Source organism: Salmo salar, chromosome 05 (assembly GCF_965601325.2).
Source record: "Salmo salar chromosome 05, fSalSal1, whole genome shotgun sequence".
Lineage (NCBI taxonomy): Eukaryota > Metazoa > Chordata > Actinopteri > Salmoniformes > Salmonidae > Salmo > Salmo salar.
Window position 1 is genome coordinate 53182401 of NC_138295.1, and position 18125 is coordinate 53200525.

Here is an 18125-nt window from a genome sequence, read left to right on the forward strand (position 1 = left end):
GAACCGGGCCTGTCAGGAAATGAACTCATCACTCGGTGACAGCTGCTAATTTCTCCCTCTTCCATGTCACACGCACGGCCTGCTGTAGCTAATAATGAACCACCCGTCTCTGATTAGGAAGCCGCACAGGGTGGAGAGAGTGAGACACACGCCGCCCGCATGCACATATATAAGCATATTACACGTACACACAACGCGCAGAAATACACACATAGAAACCCACACACCATGGTGATTCACGTGATCTAATTGTGTTAACTGTGTGTTAACTGGGAGGAGAAAGTGTGAAAGGAGACAGCTAGGATTGCAGGTTTTAGCTGAGGCAGGGTTCTGTGCTATAGTCCTGTGTAGCAGAGAGACATACAGCACGCCATGTGAAATTACAGGCTCACCTTCCAACAGTGGTTATGAGGGGGGATTTCTCTGCTGCTGCTCGTCTCTCACCTCACTCACTCAATCCAGCTGTAATCCACTCCTCTCAGCCAGCCCACAACTCTCTCTCTCTCTCTCTCTCTCTCGCTACACACACACACACACACACACACACACACACACACACACATATACCTGGCTGTGTGTTACATTAAAGGGATGATCTCCTGATGGCCCCTGTGTGAAAGCTAGTCTTTCTGCATTGTGTTCATAGCCGTCATGCTGGGCTCCCACTCACTCAATCAGAGCCCAGGCTGTACTACGGCCCTAAGTGAATATTGATTCCCTCTTCCAGCTCTTGAATACTGTGAGGAGAAAGAATGTGTGTGTTCTGTTCAACACAATGGAGGGAGAGAATAGGAGGCTGACCGCGGGAGAGGCGGATTATGATTAGGATGATGGTGATCATGATGATGGTAATGACGGTGATAATGACAACGGTGATGATCATGATGATGGTGATTGGAAACACACTTGGTCGAAGCTCCTATGCCAGTTGATGCATGTAAGTTCATGTGGTTTATGTGAATAGGAGATTGTATCACTGTCATAGAAAACTTGAGGTGAACAAACACCCCTCCAAATGAAGATTGAGCTTTATTGTCATTACTCAAACACCAGTATCATTACAATTTCATTTACAGAAACATATATTTACATTAACTGAGAGCAGTAAAACCAATAGAAAAAAAAAGACTTGTCAACTTGAATTGAATTATGATTATCATAAACTCAGCACCATGCCATTTTGAGAACATCCTGAAAAACAGGTGGACTGCCCCTGGATTCAGACCAATCAGCATCCTAACCATATTGAGCAATTGCTGAAAAAAAAGCCAATCATTGGACTGCCCCTGGATTTAGACCAATCACCAGCCTGGATATTTTCGATGCCCAAAATGCTATTGGTCCTAGATTCAGCAAGGTACGATAGCAAGTTGTAATAGCCTGTCTTATCAAAACATGACCTATTAATGTACCTTTTAAATGAACAAACAAAAAATAATTATTTAATTTACAATTGCAAATGAATTCACTACTTAAAGGAACACTCCACCCAAAAAGGATATTTTGGTATTTGTTTCATTAGTCCATTGTTGATATAGTACAGAAATGTTTTGCATATCAGCAATCACGTTTTCAAGATATATAACTTTCAAAATACAGAAATACAGCTGGTATGATGCATTTTGCACCATATGATGCTACATTTGCACCATGACGCAAAATGCATCATACAGGCTGTATTTCAGTATTTTGAAAGTTATATATCTTCAAAAAGTGATTGCTGACATGCAAAACCTTGTGGGACTGTATCAATAATGGACTAATTAAACAAATACCAAAATATAGTTTTTGGGTGAAAATTTCCTTGAAAATAAAGCTGTTATTATTCTCCAACTTTCAATAAAACCAAATCATGCAACTTAAAGATTGTACGTCTTTATAGATAACGTGAAAATGTCCTGCTGGAAATGTAATCTTAAAATGATCATTTTTGCAATTGAACACACTTCAAAAAATATAACCATGTGAAAATAGCCTATGTATTTCCAGTCTTACAGTCATGACTCCAAAAACAAGTGGTAATTCTGGCATTGGCCATAAAATGATGCAGATGTTAAATAATGTTAGCAATAATCTTCGCCCCTCACTATAACTCCATAGATGTGAAGGTTATCCTGAGTAAATCGTTACAAAATGGAGATAAAGCTATGTAAAAAAAATATTTCATTTTCCATGAAAGAGACAAAGAGAAAGACTCTTAAGGGCTTTAATAAGCTGGACATTTGTTCATCACACAGGGAGAGTCTCAATTGCATTTCCTTGATTTCTTGCATCCTCTCTACTCGCCTCCTTCTCAAAACCCAATGGATGAAAAAGTCAGAGGTCACTCCCCTATAACTTCTTATCCAACGGCTTTTGAGAAGGAGGCGAGGAGAGAGGACTCGAGGAATCAAGGAAACGTGCCACAGTCACTGACTAGTCCACCTCCACCTTCTCCAGAACCACGTTGTGTGGAGCTCCATCCAGGTAGTAGACCATCCTCTCCCCAGCCTGGCCCTCTGAAACTCCCTCACTCTGCTGGTCGTCCTCCCCTCCCTGGTGCTGGGTGTACATGGTCCCCTCCACCTGGAGAGTGTTGTCATCCAGCTCCGTCACGATGTAGTGGGTACCCTCATCGTTGACGATCACCTGTGTCAGGCCCTCCTTCATCATCAGCTGGCTGGCTGCAAACTGCAGCACCTCCTGGACCACCTGCTCCTCCTGCACCTGCTGCTCCTCGCACACCTCCTCCTCCGTCTTCACCTCCACCTCCATCTCCTCCTCCTCCACTCGCTCCATGACCTCTGACACAACCTCCTGGGTCATGACCTCTTGGCTGTCTTCTTCCTGCTGGCCCATCTCACTGACGGCACTGAGGAGGGCATCCAGAGCCGTGGATGACTCCGACACCATGTGGTGGTGCATCGCCCTTCCCCCATGACCTCCACCTCCGGCTGCAGACCCACCGGACTCCAGCAGGACGTACTGGGTGGTGCCTCCAGCCAGGTGATGTGCCCCGCCTGCAGACACCTCCCTCCCCGAGGAGATGACCTGGCCGTCCTCGGTGATGTGGAGCACCTCGGCCACCTGGCCCGCCATGGCCAGGTCCCGCAGGGTGGCAGCGGCTGACTCTTCCAGGGCCTGGTCGAAGGCCATCTCCCCATCGCCGTAGCCCTGGATGATAATCACCTGCTGGACACCCTCCTGGCCCTCCAGCCCCTCCATGGAGCCCACCCTCCGCACCGGGAAGGCCCCGTCAAACGCTGTGTCGACCTCCACGAACGTGGCTCCCTGGCCCTTCAGACGACACTCGAACGACTTGGACACGATACCTGGAAAAAGCACAGAGATATGGACCAGCGTTAATGGCAAAGCAGTATGATGTGCATTGGGTTTTGATAACATTCTGTCAATGGACATTTTAGTAATTAGGAGCGTTTATTCTTGTAGAAAAAAGATACTAGGTGTTGTCCAATGACTATTAACTATTCTGTAACCACGCCCTCATGTCTTCAATCAGGGTTGATGGGAAAATGCTTTGTTCAGAAGAAAACATTGTATTATCATATCTTTGTACTCCCTGGTGGCCAAACAACCGAAACACGTCAGATTTAGACATTTTTGTTTACAAATAAAGGCATTTTTATACATTTTATAAAGAGTGCCTTGGTCGTCCTTTCTTTTTAATGTCCATTCATTCTATTGGCCAGGGACATGTCGTCTCCATGATTTTTTCTTTATTCCTTTTTAAATCAAGTTCTGCAGGGCACTGGCAAAGTTTATGTATTAGCAGAGCATAACATAAAAATATATATATCTAAATACTCCATTAACTTCATATGAAAAATAATCGAGCGCGCATATTTGTTAAAAACAAATAAATACACATTCATTTTTTTCAGAAAAAAATGAAAGATATTACAATGGGCGACAAGAAGTGGTGAGGCATCAGATGGTGCTAATTGATCCACACCATGCCCTGGCAGACCACAGGTTGCTATGGAGTTGCCAAGGCGATGGGAACGGTGTTAGAAATGCCATTGTTTAAGGCTGAGAGCAGCTCCGAGGATTCAGACGTGCACAATCTATCCAGAGAAAAGGGATTTGGAGAGGATCAGGAGACACTCGCTCACATACACACACCAACACAACACGCCCTCACACCAGACCTGGGTCAAATATTTTCTAGGCAAGTGTGCTTGGTTCCATTGTACCGGGCTAAACGTAAATCAGAGAACAAAGTATTTAAAAGAATCTGACCCAGGTCTGCTTCACACACAACAATAAACTCATCAATCATTTATTTCTCCATTTCTCACCGTCATTTCTATTTCTATTTGATTTAACTCTTATTTTACCAGGTGGGTTGACCATTTGATGGTAAAGCTACAAAATGGCCTATGATGACCAGTGTAATACACAGTGAACATACTGTAGCTACACCATAGTCAACTACACCTAGATCGGGTACATTGTGTATCCCAGTGACTAGTGTAACCAACGCTAGTATGTCTGTGTGTCAACAAACTGACCAGCGGTCAGTTCTTCATAATCACAACTCGCAACACCCTCTGCCAAATAACAGTCCATCTCCATCCTCCACTGATATGCCTTTGCAAAATAGGTCCCCCATCTTCGCACAACCTCCCATCTGTGATTGCATGGGAAATTGTTGGGGGGGGGGGGGGGCGATACTTTGTGCATTCCCCCATGAATGACGCGTAACATCAGAGTGAAATGTATGTGTAGATGACTGTGCCAAGCGATGCCGGTTTCATTCCAGACAGAGGAGAGGAGAAGAGGAGAGCTGTATCAGTCGCCCACTCCTCTTCGTTTATCAGAGTCGACCCTATATCCTACCACTGTTTCCCTCTTTCCATGTCTTTCTCCGTCTCGTTCTGTCTTTGTCGCTCATCTCTCTTCCCCTCTCCTGTCTTTCTATTTCCCTCACTCTCTGGATGGATCGCATAATGTATTTAAGCACAAACCTGTAACAATACATTTCCAAAATGAAATGCAAAATCTCACTAATCTCCTGAAGTACACGGTAGGTAGGCATTATCGCAATAGAAACAAACATTCAACTTTCATGAGAAGTATAATGACACAATAAGAAACCAAATCTCCATAATTCACACATTAAAAACCCATAGTCATGAATACTTCAGTCGGAAACACTATGGTCAGTCTTTGGACAGTCTATAGAACAAGTGCTGTGACAACTAGGACCCCTGTCCCTCTGTATGGGAGGCTGACATTTAGAACAGCAGAGGTTACAGAGACCCACTAGCCACCACTATACTGCTAATGGTTTATGCCAACGCTCAACTGTTAAGAGCCGAGAGGCCGACTGGAGAGGACAATAACTCAATGCTGTGATGTTTATACATTACCATAAAACGAGTATGTGTACGTGTGTGTGTGTGTGTGAGTGTGACTGCGCTTATGTGTGTGTGTGTGTGTGTGTGTGTGTGTGTGTGTGTGTGTGTGTGTGTGTGTGTGTGTGTGTGTGTGTGTGTGTGTGTGTGTGTGTGTGTGTGTGTCTATAGGAGGCATCGCTAGTGTGTGTCACATTATCCACGGGGTTCTGTCTGCCGGGCCTAGCAGCAACCTGCCTGCCCGCTGAGGTTTATGGGGTGTCACTCAGTCGCCGCCGCCGCGAATCAAGTTAATGTTGCACATCCCATCTCCTCACTTGTCCCCGCGCTCCCGGTGGAAGAACAACATTTGAACAGCGTGATTTGGCCCCGGCGAGAGGCTGATGCGTGTTTAATATGTGTTTTGAGTGTTCTGAGTGACTGATTCCTTTAAACAGCGAGTCGTGAGGACAGAGAGAAGCACACTGCATTATTTGAAGTGATTCCAAACAAGATGGAGGCTCGGCGAGAATAAGATAAAAAGAAAGAAGGGGAGCGATGGAAGGGAGGCTCTGATGTCGTTTCTCCAGATGAGAGTGGCCTCCCTACAGAGAACGAGGGAAAAGCCACAACAGAGATGGAATGGTGAGATAATAAAGTATACGAGAATTATAGTGTCAGAGACACAGAAGAATGCAGACGGACAAAACGACAGACAGCCAGTCAGACACACAGCCAGTGTGCTTGCATACTTAAAGACCTTGAAAAATGAGAAAATAGCACTGTTTGTCCATTTTGAGATGTCGTAGGCGGTATACACTTCCTCAAAATAGTCCGAATTAATCTAAGATCACTCAAGAAATCTGGCATTCATTTTGAATTTTTTTGCAGAAGAGATCTTTTTACATCTAATTTTTTCGCAATTTTACATCTAACTAATGTACTGTTTGGTGCAGTATTTCTCAAGTGGAAAAATGAGCACGAGGACAAGTCGTCTCTCGTTGAAGGTAACCCGTTCATCTGTACAAACAATAGCACGCAATTATAAACACCATGGGACCAGACAGCCGTCATACCGCTCAGGAAGGACACACGTTCTGTCTCCTAGAGATGAACGTACTTTGGTGCGAAAAGTGCAAATCAATCCCAGAACGACAGCAAAAGATCTTGTAAAGATGCTGGAGGAAACAGGTACAAAAGTATCTATATCCACAGTAAATCGAGTCCTATATCGACATAACCTGAAAGGCCGCTCGGCAAGGAAGAAGCCACTGCTCCAAAACCGCCATAAAAAAGCCAGACTACGGTTTGCAACTGCACATGGGGACAAAGATCGTACTTTTTGGAGAAATGTGCTCTGGTCGGATGAAACAAAAATAGAACTGTTTGGCCATAATGACGGTCATTATGTTTGGAGGAAAAAGGGGGAAGCTTGCAAGCCGAAGAACACCATCCCAACCATGAAGCACGGGGGTGGCAGCATCATGTTGTGTGGGTGCTTTGCTGCAGGAGGGACTGGTGCCCTTCACAAAATAGATAGCATCATGAGGATGGAAAATTATGTGGATATATTGAAGCAACATCTCAAGACATCAGTCAGGAAGTTAAAACTTGGTCGGAAATGGATCTTCCAAATGGACAATGACCCCAAGCATACTTCCAAAGTTGTGGCAAAATGGCTTAAGGACCACAAAGTCAAGGTATTGGAGTGGCCATCAAAAAGCCCTGACCCCAATCCTATAGAAAATTTGTGGGCAGAACTGAAAAAGCATTTGTGAGCAAGGAGGCCTACAAACCTGACTCAGTTACATCAGCTCTGTCAGGAGGAATGGGCCAAAATTCACCCAACTTAATGTGGGAAGCTTGTGGAAGGCTACCCGAAACGTTTGACCCAAGTTCAACAATTTAAAGGCAATGCTACCAAATACTAATTGAGTGTATGTAAACTTCTGTCCCACTGGGAATGTGATGAAAGAAATAAAAGCCAAAATAAATCATTCTCTCAACTATTATTCTGACATTTCACATTCTTAAATAAACTGGTGATCCTAACTGACCTAAGACAGGGAATTTTTACTGGGATTGAATGTCAGAAATTGTGAAAAACTGAGTTTAAATGTATTTGGCTAAGGTGTATGTAAACTTCCGACTTCAACTGTAGCACAGCCTGTGGTGTTGGGTAGAGGAGGGGGGGTTCTAAGTGGCACTATTTCAGGGAGGAGAGGGACGTCGCCTGGGAAGCGGTCAGACGCCACTTACCAGCAGTTGGAGGAAATAACCTTAACACCGACATGCAGCCCCCACCAATCAATTACACCAGTCAACCTTAACATTGTCTGAACTGCCTTAACACTGAACTGAACATACAGCATTTAGAGGGAATACAAATCAACCTGGGTATAGCGGACAGTCGAACCTGGATTGGACATAAGCATAAGCCAGCTCAGTCAGTTATACTGTATCAAACATGACGGCACAATGACAACACTGTGAAAAACACTTGGGCTTTAAGATCAATTCGTTTCAAACAGAATCCTTTACAATCCCTCTACGCCCACGATTACGTAAAATTAGAGATATGAACCTGGATGCTTCGAACGGGGCGGTGCGAGACCACTAAACCCCAGATATTTTATTTTTGAGGCCGATTTTACAGCTGATGCACAAGCAGGATGGGTGTCAGTGGTGCTGTTGGGGCGTTGACACAGCTAAGTAGTTCAAGTGTCAGAGAGAGCTAGTATCCAGGTCACCAAGGATGGGCTGTGGGGGCTGGGGGACTCGAGGGGGGGAGGGGGACATGGGAGGTTAGGTTAGGGGGGAGGGTTAGAAGAAGGACGTCCCCCCCCACTACAAGGTACAGGCTACATGCTCGAATGTAGACCCCCCCCCCCCCCCCCGTGTCCCTCAAGCCCAGGCAAGGAGAGGCGGGGCAGGGACAGTGGGGACCAACAGGTCAGCCGTCTAGGGAGGTGTTCTTGTCACCTGCTTTGTTCCAGCTGAAAGGGACTGAGAGGGACCACTGTCAGCTTTACAAGCTCTATGAATCAACACCAGGGAGAGAGAGAGAGAGAGAGAGAGAGAGAGAGAGAGCGAGAGAGAGGGGGGGACTGGCCTGGTGACCCCAAAAAAAAAAACAAGCAATTACACCAGGACGAGACTGACACTAGGGGGACAGACGGATGAGGACGGGAGAAAGATGAGAGAAGGATAAGGAGGAGAGAGAAGGATGGAGACACACAGCACAGTACACACCCCAAGGACAAACAGCCATACAAAGGGCGCACTGATCTTTCTAGGTCAACCGTACATTCAACAAGAGAGGGACATAAGTTATATTCTTCAAGAATCAATGGGTTTAAATCATTAATTTAAATAATCATAAACAATCTTAGAAATCACAGAGTGGGCCTTTAAGGACATATCGTTAGGGCATAGGGCTGCCAGTCAAAGGAAGAAGGCATACAACCAGGGTTTGGTACAGTGTTGGTCACCCACAATGCATAGAGCCAGATCACTATCCTCCTCTCTCAACCCTGCGATCCTCTCTCTCCTCCCTGCACTCCTCTACCTCCCCTCAGCTCCTTTTCTGCTGACTCTCCCCTGGCCAAGACTGGCTGACCCCCTGGTCACCCACGCCTCTGCCACCAAGGGACGGAGGTTGTGGAGAATGTGGAGGGTAGGGAGAGGGGGTAACCCTTGATAAAGGTGAGTTTTGTGGGGGGGGGGGGGGGAGTGTCCGACCCTTTGTCTCATTGACCTTCCGTATCTGACCACCCAGGAATTGGAAGAGGACTGGACGATTCGTTCAGAGGAATCCCAGACACACACACATTTCACTGACTCTTGGGTGAATTACCACCATGGTCCAAGCTGCTTTCTAGCTGAGTTTCCGTGACATTATACATGTGCCCCATAAGTCACCATGGGTTCTCTTACAGAGCACCGCTGAGAAAGCACATGTACACGCACACGCACACACTCACGCACACACACACACACCCTTCCACTGGGGCATAGCACACTGACTTACAATATCTGTGATAGTTAGCGTCAGATTGAAAGCTTGATAAAGGAGCTAGGGTTAGTTAGGCCTGCATGAGCCTCCGCTCAGAGGACTGACACACGGAATCATCACAAAGAGCCCAACAGTACAGACTGCTTCAGTCACTCCTCCACTCTCCTTCCTGCCCTTCTCTCACTCTCCCCATTATACCTCCCTCTCTCCCACTCGCCCTCTCTCTCTCTCTACCTCGCTCTCTCCCTCTCTCTACCTCGCCAACTCTCGAGAGGTGGACCTTTGATTGCTTCCTTAATTAGCCATGTCAGATGGCTCCATGGATTTACTGGTGATGTCTACATTCTGAAGATAATTACACGCCTTTCCCTTTCTCCTCCTCTCTCCATTCCTCCCTCCATCCCTGCATCCCCTCTCTATCCCTCACACTCTCACATGACTTAATGATTCATTATGAATTTGAAGTTGGGAAGAATAAAGCAGATTTTTTCCCCCTAATCAACATGGAGATTTCCACTGTAATTAAACGTAAAAGTTTATATTTCTTTGTTGCTTTGCTGTGTTGCTTCAGAGAGAGAGAGAGAGAGAGAGAGAGAGAGAGACACAGAGCTACTATGTTCTGAAAGTCAGATAGTCAGACAGACAGAGCTACTATGATCTGAAAGTCAGATAGATAGACAGAGCTACTATGATCTGAAAGTCAGATAGACAGATAGACAGAGCTACTATGATCTGAAAGTCAGATAGACAGACAGAGCTACTATGATCTGAAAGTCAGATAGATAGACAGAGCTACTATGATCTGAAAGTCAGATAGATAGACAGACAGACAGAGCTACTATGATCTGAAAGTCAGATAGTCCGACAGATGAAATATTCAGCCCTCTGTGAGTAATGAAAAATATGGGGCGGCAGGTTGCCTAGTGGTTAGAGTGTTGGGCCAGTAACCGAAAAATTGCTGGATCGAATCCCCGAGCTGACATGTCGTTCTGCCCCTGACCAAGGCAGTTAACCCACTGTTCCCCAGTAGGCCGTCATTGTAAATAAGAATTTGTTCTTAACTGACTTGCCTAGTTAAATAAAAGAAAAAAAATATGAGCTGCTTACTTCATGTCTAAACCAAAGAAGATAGAGAAAGACAGAGAGAAACAAATAAAGACAGAGACCGAAAGACAGACAGAAACATTTGGTAGCGCAAGGCCTAGCAAAGTCGAGGCAACAGGCCTGACCAAACCAAACCCAAACCTGCTGCGTTACATCCCTGTTGTTACCTCTCGACGACACAACGTTCTGTTTACGTTACCTCCAGATCATCCCTGGTCGTATTTACCTAACAGAGGCATTGCGGAGATATTTATCGTGGTGAAGGGGCTAAATATAGAGCTGGGGAGACGGCGTGAGGCGACCATGGTGGGAGGTTTCCCTCTAATCTCCATCTGCAGGCTGACAGGCTGGAGAAAGCCTAATGAATGGCCCTTTTCATCTGCACTGCCTGTGTGTATCTGACAGTATAAATATTTAGCAATATCGGAGTCAGCTTGTGATTTTACACAGATGGAGTGATTGATGCCTCTCGGCGGCTGACGCATGCCAAAGACAATCTCCGGTGTTATGTAAACCACCCCCCCCCTCTCTCTCACTCTCTCTCACTCTCTCCTTCGTTCTCACTCTTTCTTTCTCGCGCACGCGAAATCGCTCCTCTTCGACCTTGTCCTCTCTTGCCTCTTTCGCAGCTCGTCTTCTTCTCCCTCTCTCCTCCTCACTCTTTGTCGCTTTTGCAGTTTGCTGCCACCTGAATTTCAATCTCTGTCCTTTCAAGGTACTGTAGGTTTTGGATATGGACTCAAGCCAATAATGAAGGAACGCTTTACAAAACCACTTTAACAGCTTCACAAGCAGTTGCGTGTTTGTGTAGATCTCATGTGAACAGATGACAGTGTGGGCAGATTGAGAGGACTTCACACACAGCTGTCACCCAGCCCAGAGAGACAAACCAGACCAGTCCTTCTCTCCCCCTGCTACTGGATCTCTATGTGTGTGTGTGTGTGTGTGTGTGTGTAGGTGTGTGTGTGTGTGTGTGTGTGTGTACATTAAATGTACGTGTGTGTGTGCGCACAAACAAGCGCGCGCGCGCGCGCGTGTTCCGCGCAGCCACTACAGAGCCAATTAAAGAAGTTGAACAGAAGAACACAATTCCAGAACATACATACTAGGGGAACTTTAAGGGAGGATGTTGAGGATTTATTGACCTTGTAATTGCCTGTAGAAAATATGCCCTCCTAGTAATGCCCTTTCTGGGCTTTAATTATTTTCTTTAAATTAGGGAAAATATCTCCCCTTTTTCGCCATGTGTTTTTTTTTTTCTTCTCTAAATTGCATTTAAAACTCCAATCTCAAACGCGCCCAATTCCTTCATCAGAGAGAAGAGCAGATCTATTAACCGAACTGTCCTTTATCGAAATTCGCATTCAAACCTGATCGGTTCCACTGCGCCGCCCGGCCTCGGGTTTTAATCCCGGGCGGAGGGGGGAAGTGGCCTTCGTTGCAGTAACTACAGTGTCTTTCAAGACCACTCTCTCCTCTATTTGAGCTCTGCTGATTTACAGTTGCTCCTCCGTAATGAGAGCAATTAGTATTTCTCCCTCTCTCCTTTATCTAGCACTTTTGAGTTTGCGTTCTCTTCTGCAAGACCAGGTGAGTAAAGCTACCGTTGACCCCCCCCCAAATCTAGTCCACACTTTACAAGCCCAACTGGAAGTTGCTACTCTGATATGGGACTAAATTCTAAAGACACAGAAAGACAAAGAAATCCCATAAGTCCCAGTTTCAACTCTGTCCTCCCACGTAGAGTGTAGGGTAGTGCTGTTGACTGGCTGGCTGACTGGCTGGTGTGGGAGTGATCGGTGGTGCCTTAACCCATATAAAGTGTCTTATTGACACAGTGATTTGTGACTATGTGGCTGTGTGCGTGTGATTGTGTGCGTGCGTACATGTATTTGATTGCGTGTGAGTGTCCGATGGTGCGAGTGTGTATGATACCGGGCCTTATTCCTGCCTCCCTGTCCCTCCCTCAGCCCCATGCAGCCGATGAGGAATGAACCGTCCCAGGCCTCCATTTCTCTTCTCCCCATGGCTGAGTCTTACTTACCCTAATGATGTATAATAGCCTGCAACTGCACTTAACCTGGGCTCTAGCGTGGCAGAGACCGAGTGGGAGATCCACGCTCATTACAATGTTTACCACAGGCTCAGGGGAAGGAAACAACCCGTCAACTCCGAGAAATGAGGGACGTTCAAAATCACACTCAATCAAATCCAATCGAATAATACTGACAGCGACAACCCTCCCATTTCAGCCTGCACCTTATCGACCGGCGGTAAAAATTTGGTGGAACAAATGCAAAAACCAGTTCCTTCATTTGTTACATGTATAATGAAAATGGCCGAATCGTATTCGTTAGGGCACACCGTTTCAAAACGTTGGACAAAGAAAGGCTCAGGTAGTCTCTCCCTGTTTCAGTCCATTCTCTTGCGTTTGGTGGCTAACGAACACAGTGGTGGCTAAACTAGTCAAACGGCTCCTTCAAATACAACCTTGAGCTTTTCACACTCCGACGATCATATCAACGGACATGAGTGCAACCCTATCTCATGTGACTTCTTACACTTACAAAATACTAAGTGAACGCCGGCTCGCTCACTACGAATGTGTAACCCGGGGTACAGTACAGACACACAGCGGCGACGGTAAATAATACAAGCCACGTGACGCGGCTATGAAACCTCAGATCAAATCAATAGGGCGGGAGAGAGGAGTGCAGGCGCCAGGCAGGGGGTCACCACCCATCACTCAGGTCAACAACAGCACGGGAAAACACACAGGCGCAACATACAGCGCACACACACGCGCGCACCACAAACACACACACAGGCTAGTGTTGGATGACGGACTGCGCGTTCTCTCGTAAACCTGCAGCCCTCAGCGCCAGTCCATCATTCCTTTACTCAGAAGAAGGAGAGGAAGCGGGTCGATCTGAGACCTGGTGGCATTCAGGTCCGCTCTCTAACAACACTCACAGCCCGGAGAGGAAGAGGACAGGAGAGGAAGAGCAGAAGGGGAGAGTAAGAGAGGAGGGAAGTGGGTGAGGAGTAGGAGTAGGAGTGGGAGAGGAAGAGGAGGAGTGCAGAAGACAAGAGGAGAGCAGAAGAGGAGAGGAAAAGGAGTAGGGAGAAAGAGTAGAGAAGAGGAGGCATTATTGAATTATTGAAGGTGTAGAGGATAAAATCTTCCGTGGAGATGCCACAGTGTTGTCTGCGGGTAGACACAGACAGCCCACCACACAGCCAGGCTGGCGTGACGAGTGCAGGCTTTGACTCGCTGACCTTGGGGTTGTTAAAACAAGCTCTCCGTCAGCTTTTCTGCAAAATATGTTTACCTCGGGCCGGACGGAGAGAGAGAGAGAGGGAGAGAAAGAGGTAGAGAAAGAGAGACAGAGGGAGAGAGATGAGCGAGAGAGGTAAGAGACAGGGATAGACAGGGTGAGGGAGAGAGACAGAGAGAGAGAGAGGAGAGAGATGAGAAAGAGAGTGATTTAAAAGGTGGGAGAGCTAGAGAGAGAGAGAGAGAGAGAAAGAGAGAGAGATTGGCGACTGTGCTGACAGTACACAAATAAATACTGCGACTCCATCAATTCTTTCCGGTTCGGAAAGAGAGAGAGTGGCAAACAAAAAGTACTAGCCGTCTCGCGTTGGTCACACAACCCTTAGAGGTGATCAGTACCCCAAAAGAAAAGATTAAACGTCGGGAAAAACAGAAGCATTAGAATGCTGAGAGAACACCAAATAAACAGTTGGTTAAAAAAAAATGGCTATATGTTTCCATTCGAGGTGTAAACGAATCAACCAACAAATACTGATGTTTATCTATTAAATAAAAAAGAGACAGATTATCTGTACATGCATGAAGACATACATAACAATTCCTTGTATTCCTTCCAGCAGAAAGATTTTCACTGTGCACCGCAACACATTTTTATTTCAATTATTATTTCTATATCTCTTTTAAAGATAGGAAAGGACCGTTTCTCTCTTCCCCCGCCCTCTCGTCTGAAAGGTAGGCTTGCTAGAGATGTGTGTGCGTGCGCCCGACCGTCCGTGTTCGTTTGTGTGTATGCCTATGAGCTTGTGTGTGCCTGCTTGCGTCCGTGTGTATGTGTGTGTGTGTGTGTGCATTGCATCTTGTGGGGCTCTACCTTTGCTGGGGCGTTCCACTACTAGCCAAGGGGGGGGGGGGGGGGGGGGGCAGCCAGTCTTATTAACATCATCAGTCTGAGTCATTACAGGGCTGCCTGGTTTGGGCAGGTGTTATGAGAGAGAGTGTACCCGTTACAAACGACCACAAGAAACTCTCTGGAACTCCGGCCCCTCTCCCATCTCCCTATCAGACACCTCAACACACACAGGCCCATATTTCTAACTCTACGGCCCCTCACATCCCCAAAAGGGACGAGGGCGTCTACTATACTAGGCCCACTCTGTCTGTCCGCGGTGGTTTGGTTTGCACTGGGGGGGACTGGCTCAATCCATCCTGATGACAGCACTGATACAGGGAGGGGAAAGGGGACAGGGCTGAGAGAGAGAGAAATTGTCCTGAAAAAGACCAACAAGCATAGACACTGGTATGCACACACACAAACACGCATACAGAAACACAATAATAACGTCAGCATAGTATTTGACCTGGGTATGAATATCGACAGGTGGATATCTATAACAGCATAGTGAATGGAGATAAAATGGTCACCAGAGTTACATGTAACCAGACACGTAATAATTCCCGTCAAAGAGGAGACCCGGTCTATTACCCAGGCGCCTCTATGGCTCCTCCGATGACACCAAAGATGTGTCAAAGAGATACGCCCCAAATGGCACCCGATTCCCTTCGTAGTGCACTGCTTTTGACCAAGGCCCATAAGGCTCTAGTCAAAAGTAGCACCCTATGTAGAGAATATGGTACCATTTGGTGCACACCCATCCAGCACTACCTTGGCCAATTACTATGGATTGTGTAACGTGTTCAATTTAGATGTACAAATGAATCTGCTGTACTATTGGCAAATCATTTGATGTTAGCCAAGGTAGTGTCTTCATAACATCAAGGACAAGGTCAATCAGGGAAATTTGAATTGAATGTCATAGTCATGGTATTTATCAGTGTTCCAAATGTAGTATATCACTCCAAATATCATCCATATAAGTCACTATCTATACTTCACTTCATTCATTATGGGTATTTTTCAGAAAAAATCTATGGCATTTTTTCTTGGGCAAAACTGGGCTTCTTGTTCTTTGCTTTTCAGGTTTTAATAGTGTAATTAGTTGGAGTTAACACTAATTAACAAATACATGGACGCCAACCACAAACTGTCCATGTAAGCTTGAGCCTCAGTTTAGGAAGGTATGCCTCCATGTGCCTGTCTTAAACAGATACATTTACATTAGAGCAAATGTTGAGGAACATTTTGACTATAATACAGGGACACAATGAAGATTGTGTCTGGGACCACATAAAAAATCTAAACAAAACAAATATAGAAGCCACATGCGTAACCTGTCTAACATTGGAAACTGTAGCTGGTAGGAATTAATCCTCTTGGTTTGTTAGTGTTGTTAATTGGGCGTGCTGAATTAGAATCTTAGCATATTCGCTAGGACCAAACAAGGCCCATTGTTTGACCTAGCCGAGCGTTGCTTTCGGTGTACGCCCTCCCTGCTTCCTCCCATTCCCTCTTATTCCTCGGCTTCAAGTGTCTCCAAAACTAATAAAACCCCCTCTGCGAATCCCCCCCGTGAAACCCTCCGTATCAACCATCACATTAATAACACTGTGGCGGTATTCAAATTTTCTGTCGAAAAGCTAAAGAAAGATTGAATGCCCCGCTGTCGCGTGGACCAAAGATTGAAGACGTGTCTCATTGACATTGTTAAAAGTTTATGAAAATATATGAATTCTCAAACGTGGCGGACTGCTTGGCCCTCTCCACTCCCAACAGTACTGTTCGAGATCTTGGCTTTTAATCAAAATGATTGAATACCGTAAGTTAGGATTCGGGAATTCTAATGGCGAGGACGGATAAAGTGTCACGGTCCTGAACCAAAAAACTAGACGCGCTCGTACATGCGTGCATAAAAAAACGTTATGCTTTTGAAAGAAAAATATATTTATCATTCTTCATATCGGCTATATCTTGTTTTCCCCTATATGTATGTGAGTGTTTGGCTAAATGGCATGTATAGTGTAACTGAATTTTGGTGTCTGTCACTGGGCTGGGTCCGATCCTCCATGTGGGTGACTGTCACTGGGCTGGCTCCGATCCTCCATGTGGGTGACTGTCACTGGGCAGGCTCGATCCTCCATGTGGGTGACTGTCACTGGGCTGGGTCAGATCCTCCATGTGGGTGACTGTCACTGGGCTGGGTCAGATCCTCCATGTGGGTGACTGTCACTGGGCTGGGTCAGATCCTCCATGTGGGTGACTGTCACTGGGCTGGCTCCGATCCTCCATGTGGGTGACTGTCACTGGGCTGGCTCCGATCCTCCATGTTGCTGGAACTGATATGATATGAAGCCATATCTGGTAGACGAAGCATATGGTGCTGACACACGTTCCATACAGCATGTTTAACAGAACAGCTGTTCCCGCCGTCAGATGTGTGTGAGTGTGTGTGAGGGGGGGGGGGGGGCCCTTTGGAGTGACATGCAGAGGTATCTGCGACGGCCAACACGGTGGTGGCAAGGACCCAACGGTGCGCTGTGGCGGCCCACCCGGGAGAACGCCCGCCGTCTCCCCCCAACCTTCCCTCAACGCCGCCCACCCAGCCTGACACACACAGGCCTGTTAGACTAACTCCCTCCGCTCCTTCGCCAAGCAGGTGGTGTTTTTCTCTCACTCCGGGAGGCTCTCCAAACAAAGCGCTTTATAGCATGAACTTATCAATCTCTCCGGTGACACTTTGAACAGCTGGGGACGGGAGGGCGCGGAGAGGGGAAAGGAGACGGTGCGGTAGCACTCATACTGTCGAGGAGAAGGTCTGAGTGGACGCAGAGAATATGGCACTAAGTGAATTAGTCAGTTACGGTGCTGATTAACATAACGGTAATGACTCGTTTTGGTCCGAATGTCTGTCATGTGGATTTGAGAGGGTGCAGGTGGGTGAGGAGGGTGCGGATGGTTCTCCAACTTCTTCTTCCATGGTACCTAGGGTAAGAGCATAAAGACCCACACCAACTAATATCAACGCTTACAGAGCATCCAGAAAGTATTCAGACCCCTTGACTTTTACCAAAATGTGTTTTCTTACAGCCTTATTCTAAAATTGATTAAATAAATAAAAAATCCTCATCAATCTACACACAATACCCCATAATGACAAAGGAAAATCAGGTTTTTAGAAATGTTTGCAAATGTATTAAAAATAAAAAACTGAAATACCTTATTTACATAAGTATTCAGACCCTTTGCCAAGAGAGTGAAATTGAGCTCAGGTGCTTCCTGTTCCCATTGATCATCCTTGAGATGTTTCTACAACTTGATTGGAGTACACCTGTGATCAATTCAATTGATTGGACATGATTTGGAAAGGCACACACCTGTCTATATAAGGTCCCCCAGTTGACAGTGCATGTCAGACAAAAACCAGGCCATGAGGTCGAAGGAATTGTCGTTAGAGCTCCGAGACAGGATTGTGCCAAGGCACAGATCTGGAAAAGGGTA

General features: G+C 46.2%; 1 protein-coding gene across 2 annotated transcripts in view; it reads right to left on the bottom strand.

The window, feature by feature from the left end:
• Positions 1-1010: 1010 nt before the first annotated feature.
• LOC106605077 (zinc finger protein 407) overlaps positions 1011-18125 on the bottom strand; it is a 157684-nt gene continuing 140569 nt past the window's right edge. For both annotated transcript variants that reach the window (XM_014200355.3, XM_014200354.3), the window contains exon 9: positions 1011-3311. In XM_014200355.3, coding sequence (XP_014055830.1) covers positions 2416-3311 — 896 coding nt within the window. In that variant the 3' untranslated portion in view covers positions 1011-2415. The remainder of the gene's footprint in view (positions 3312-18125) is intronic.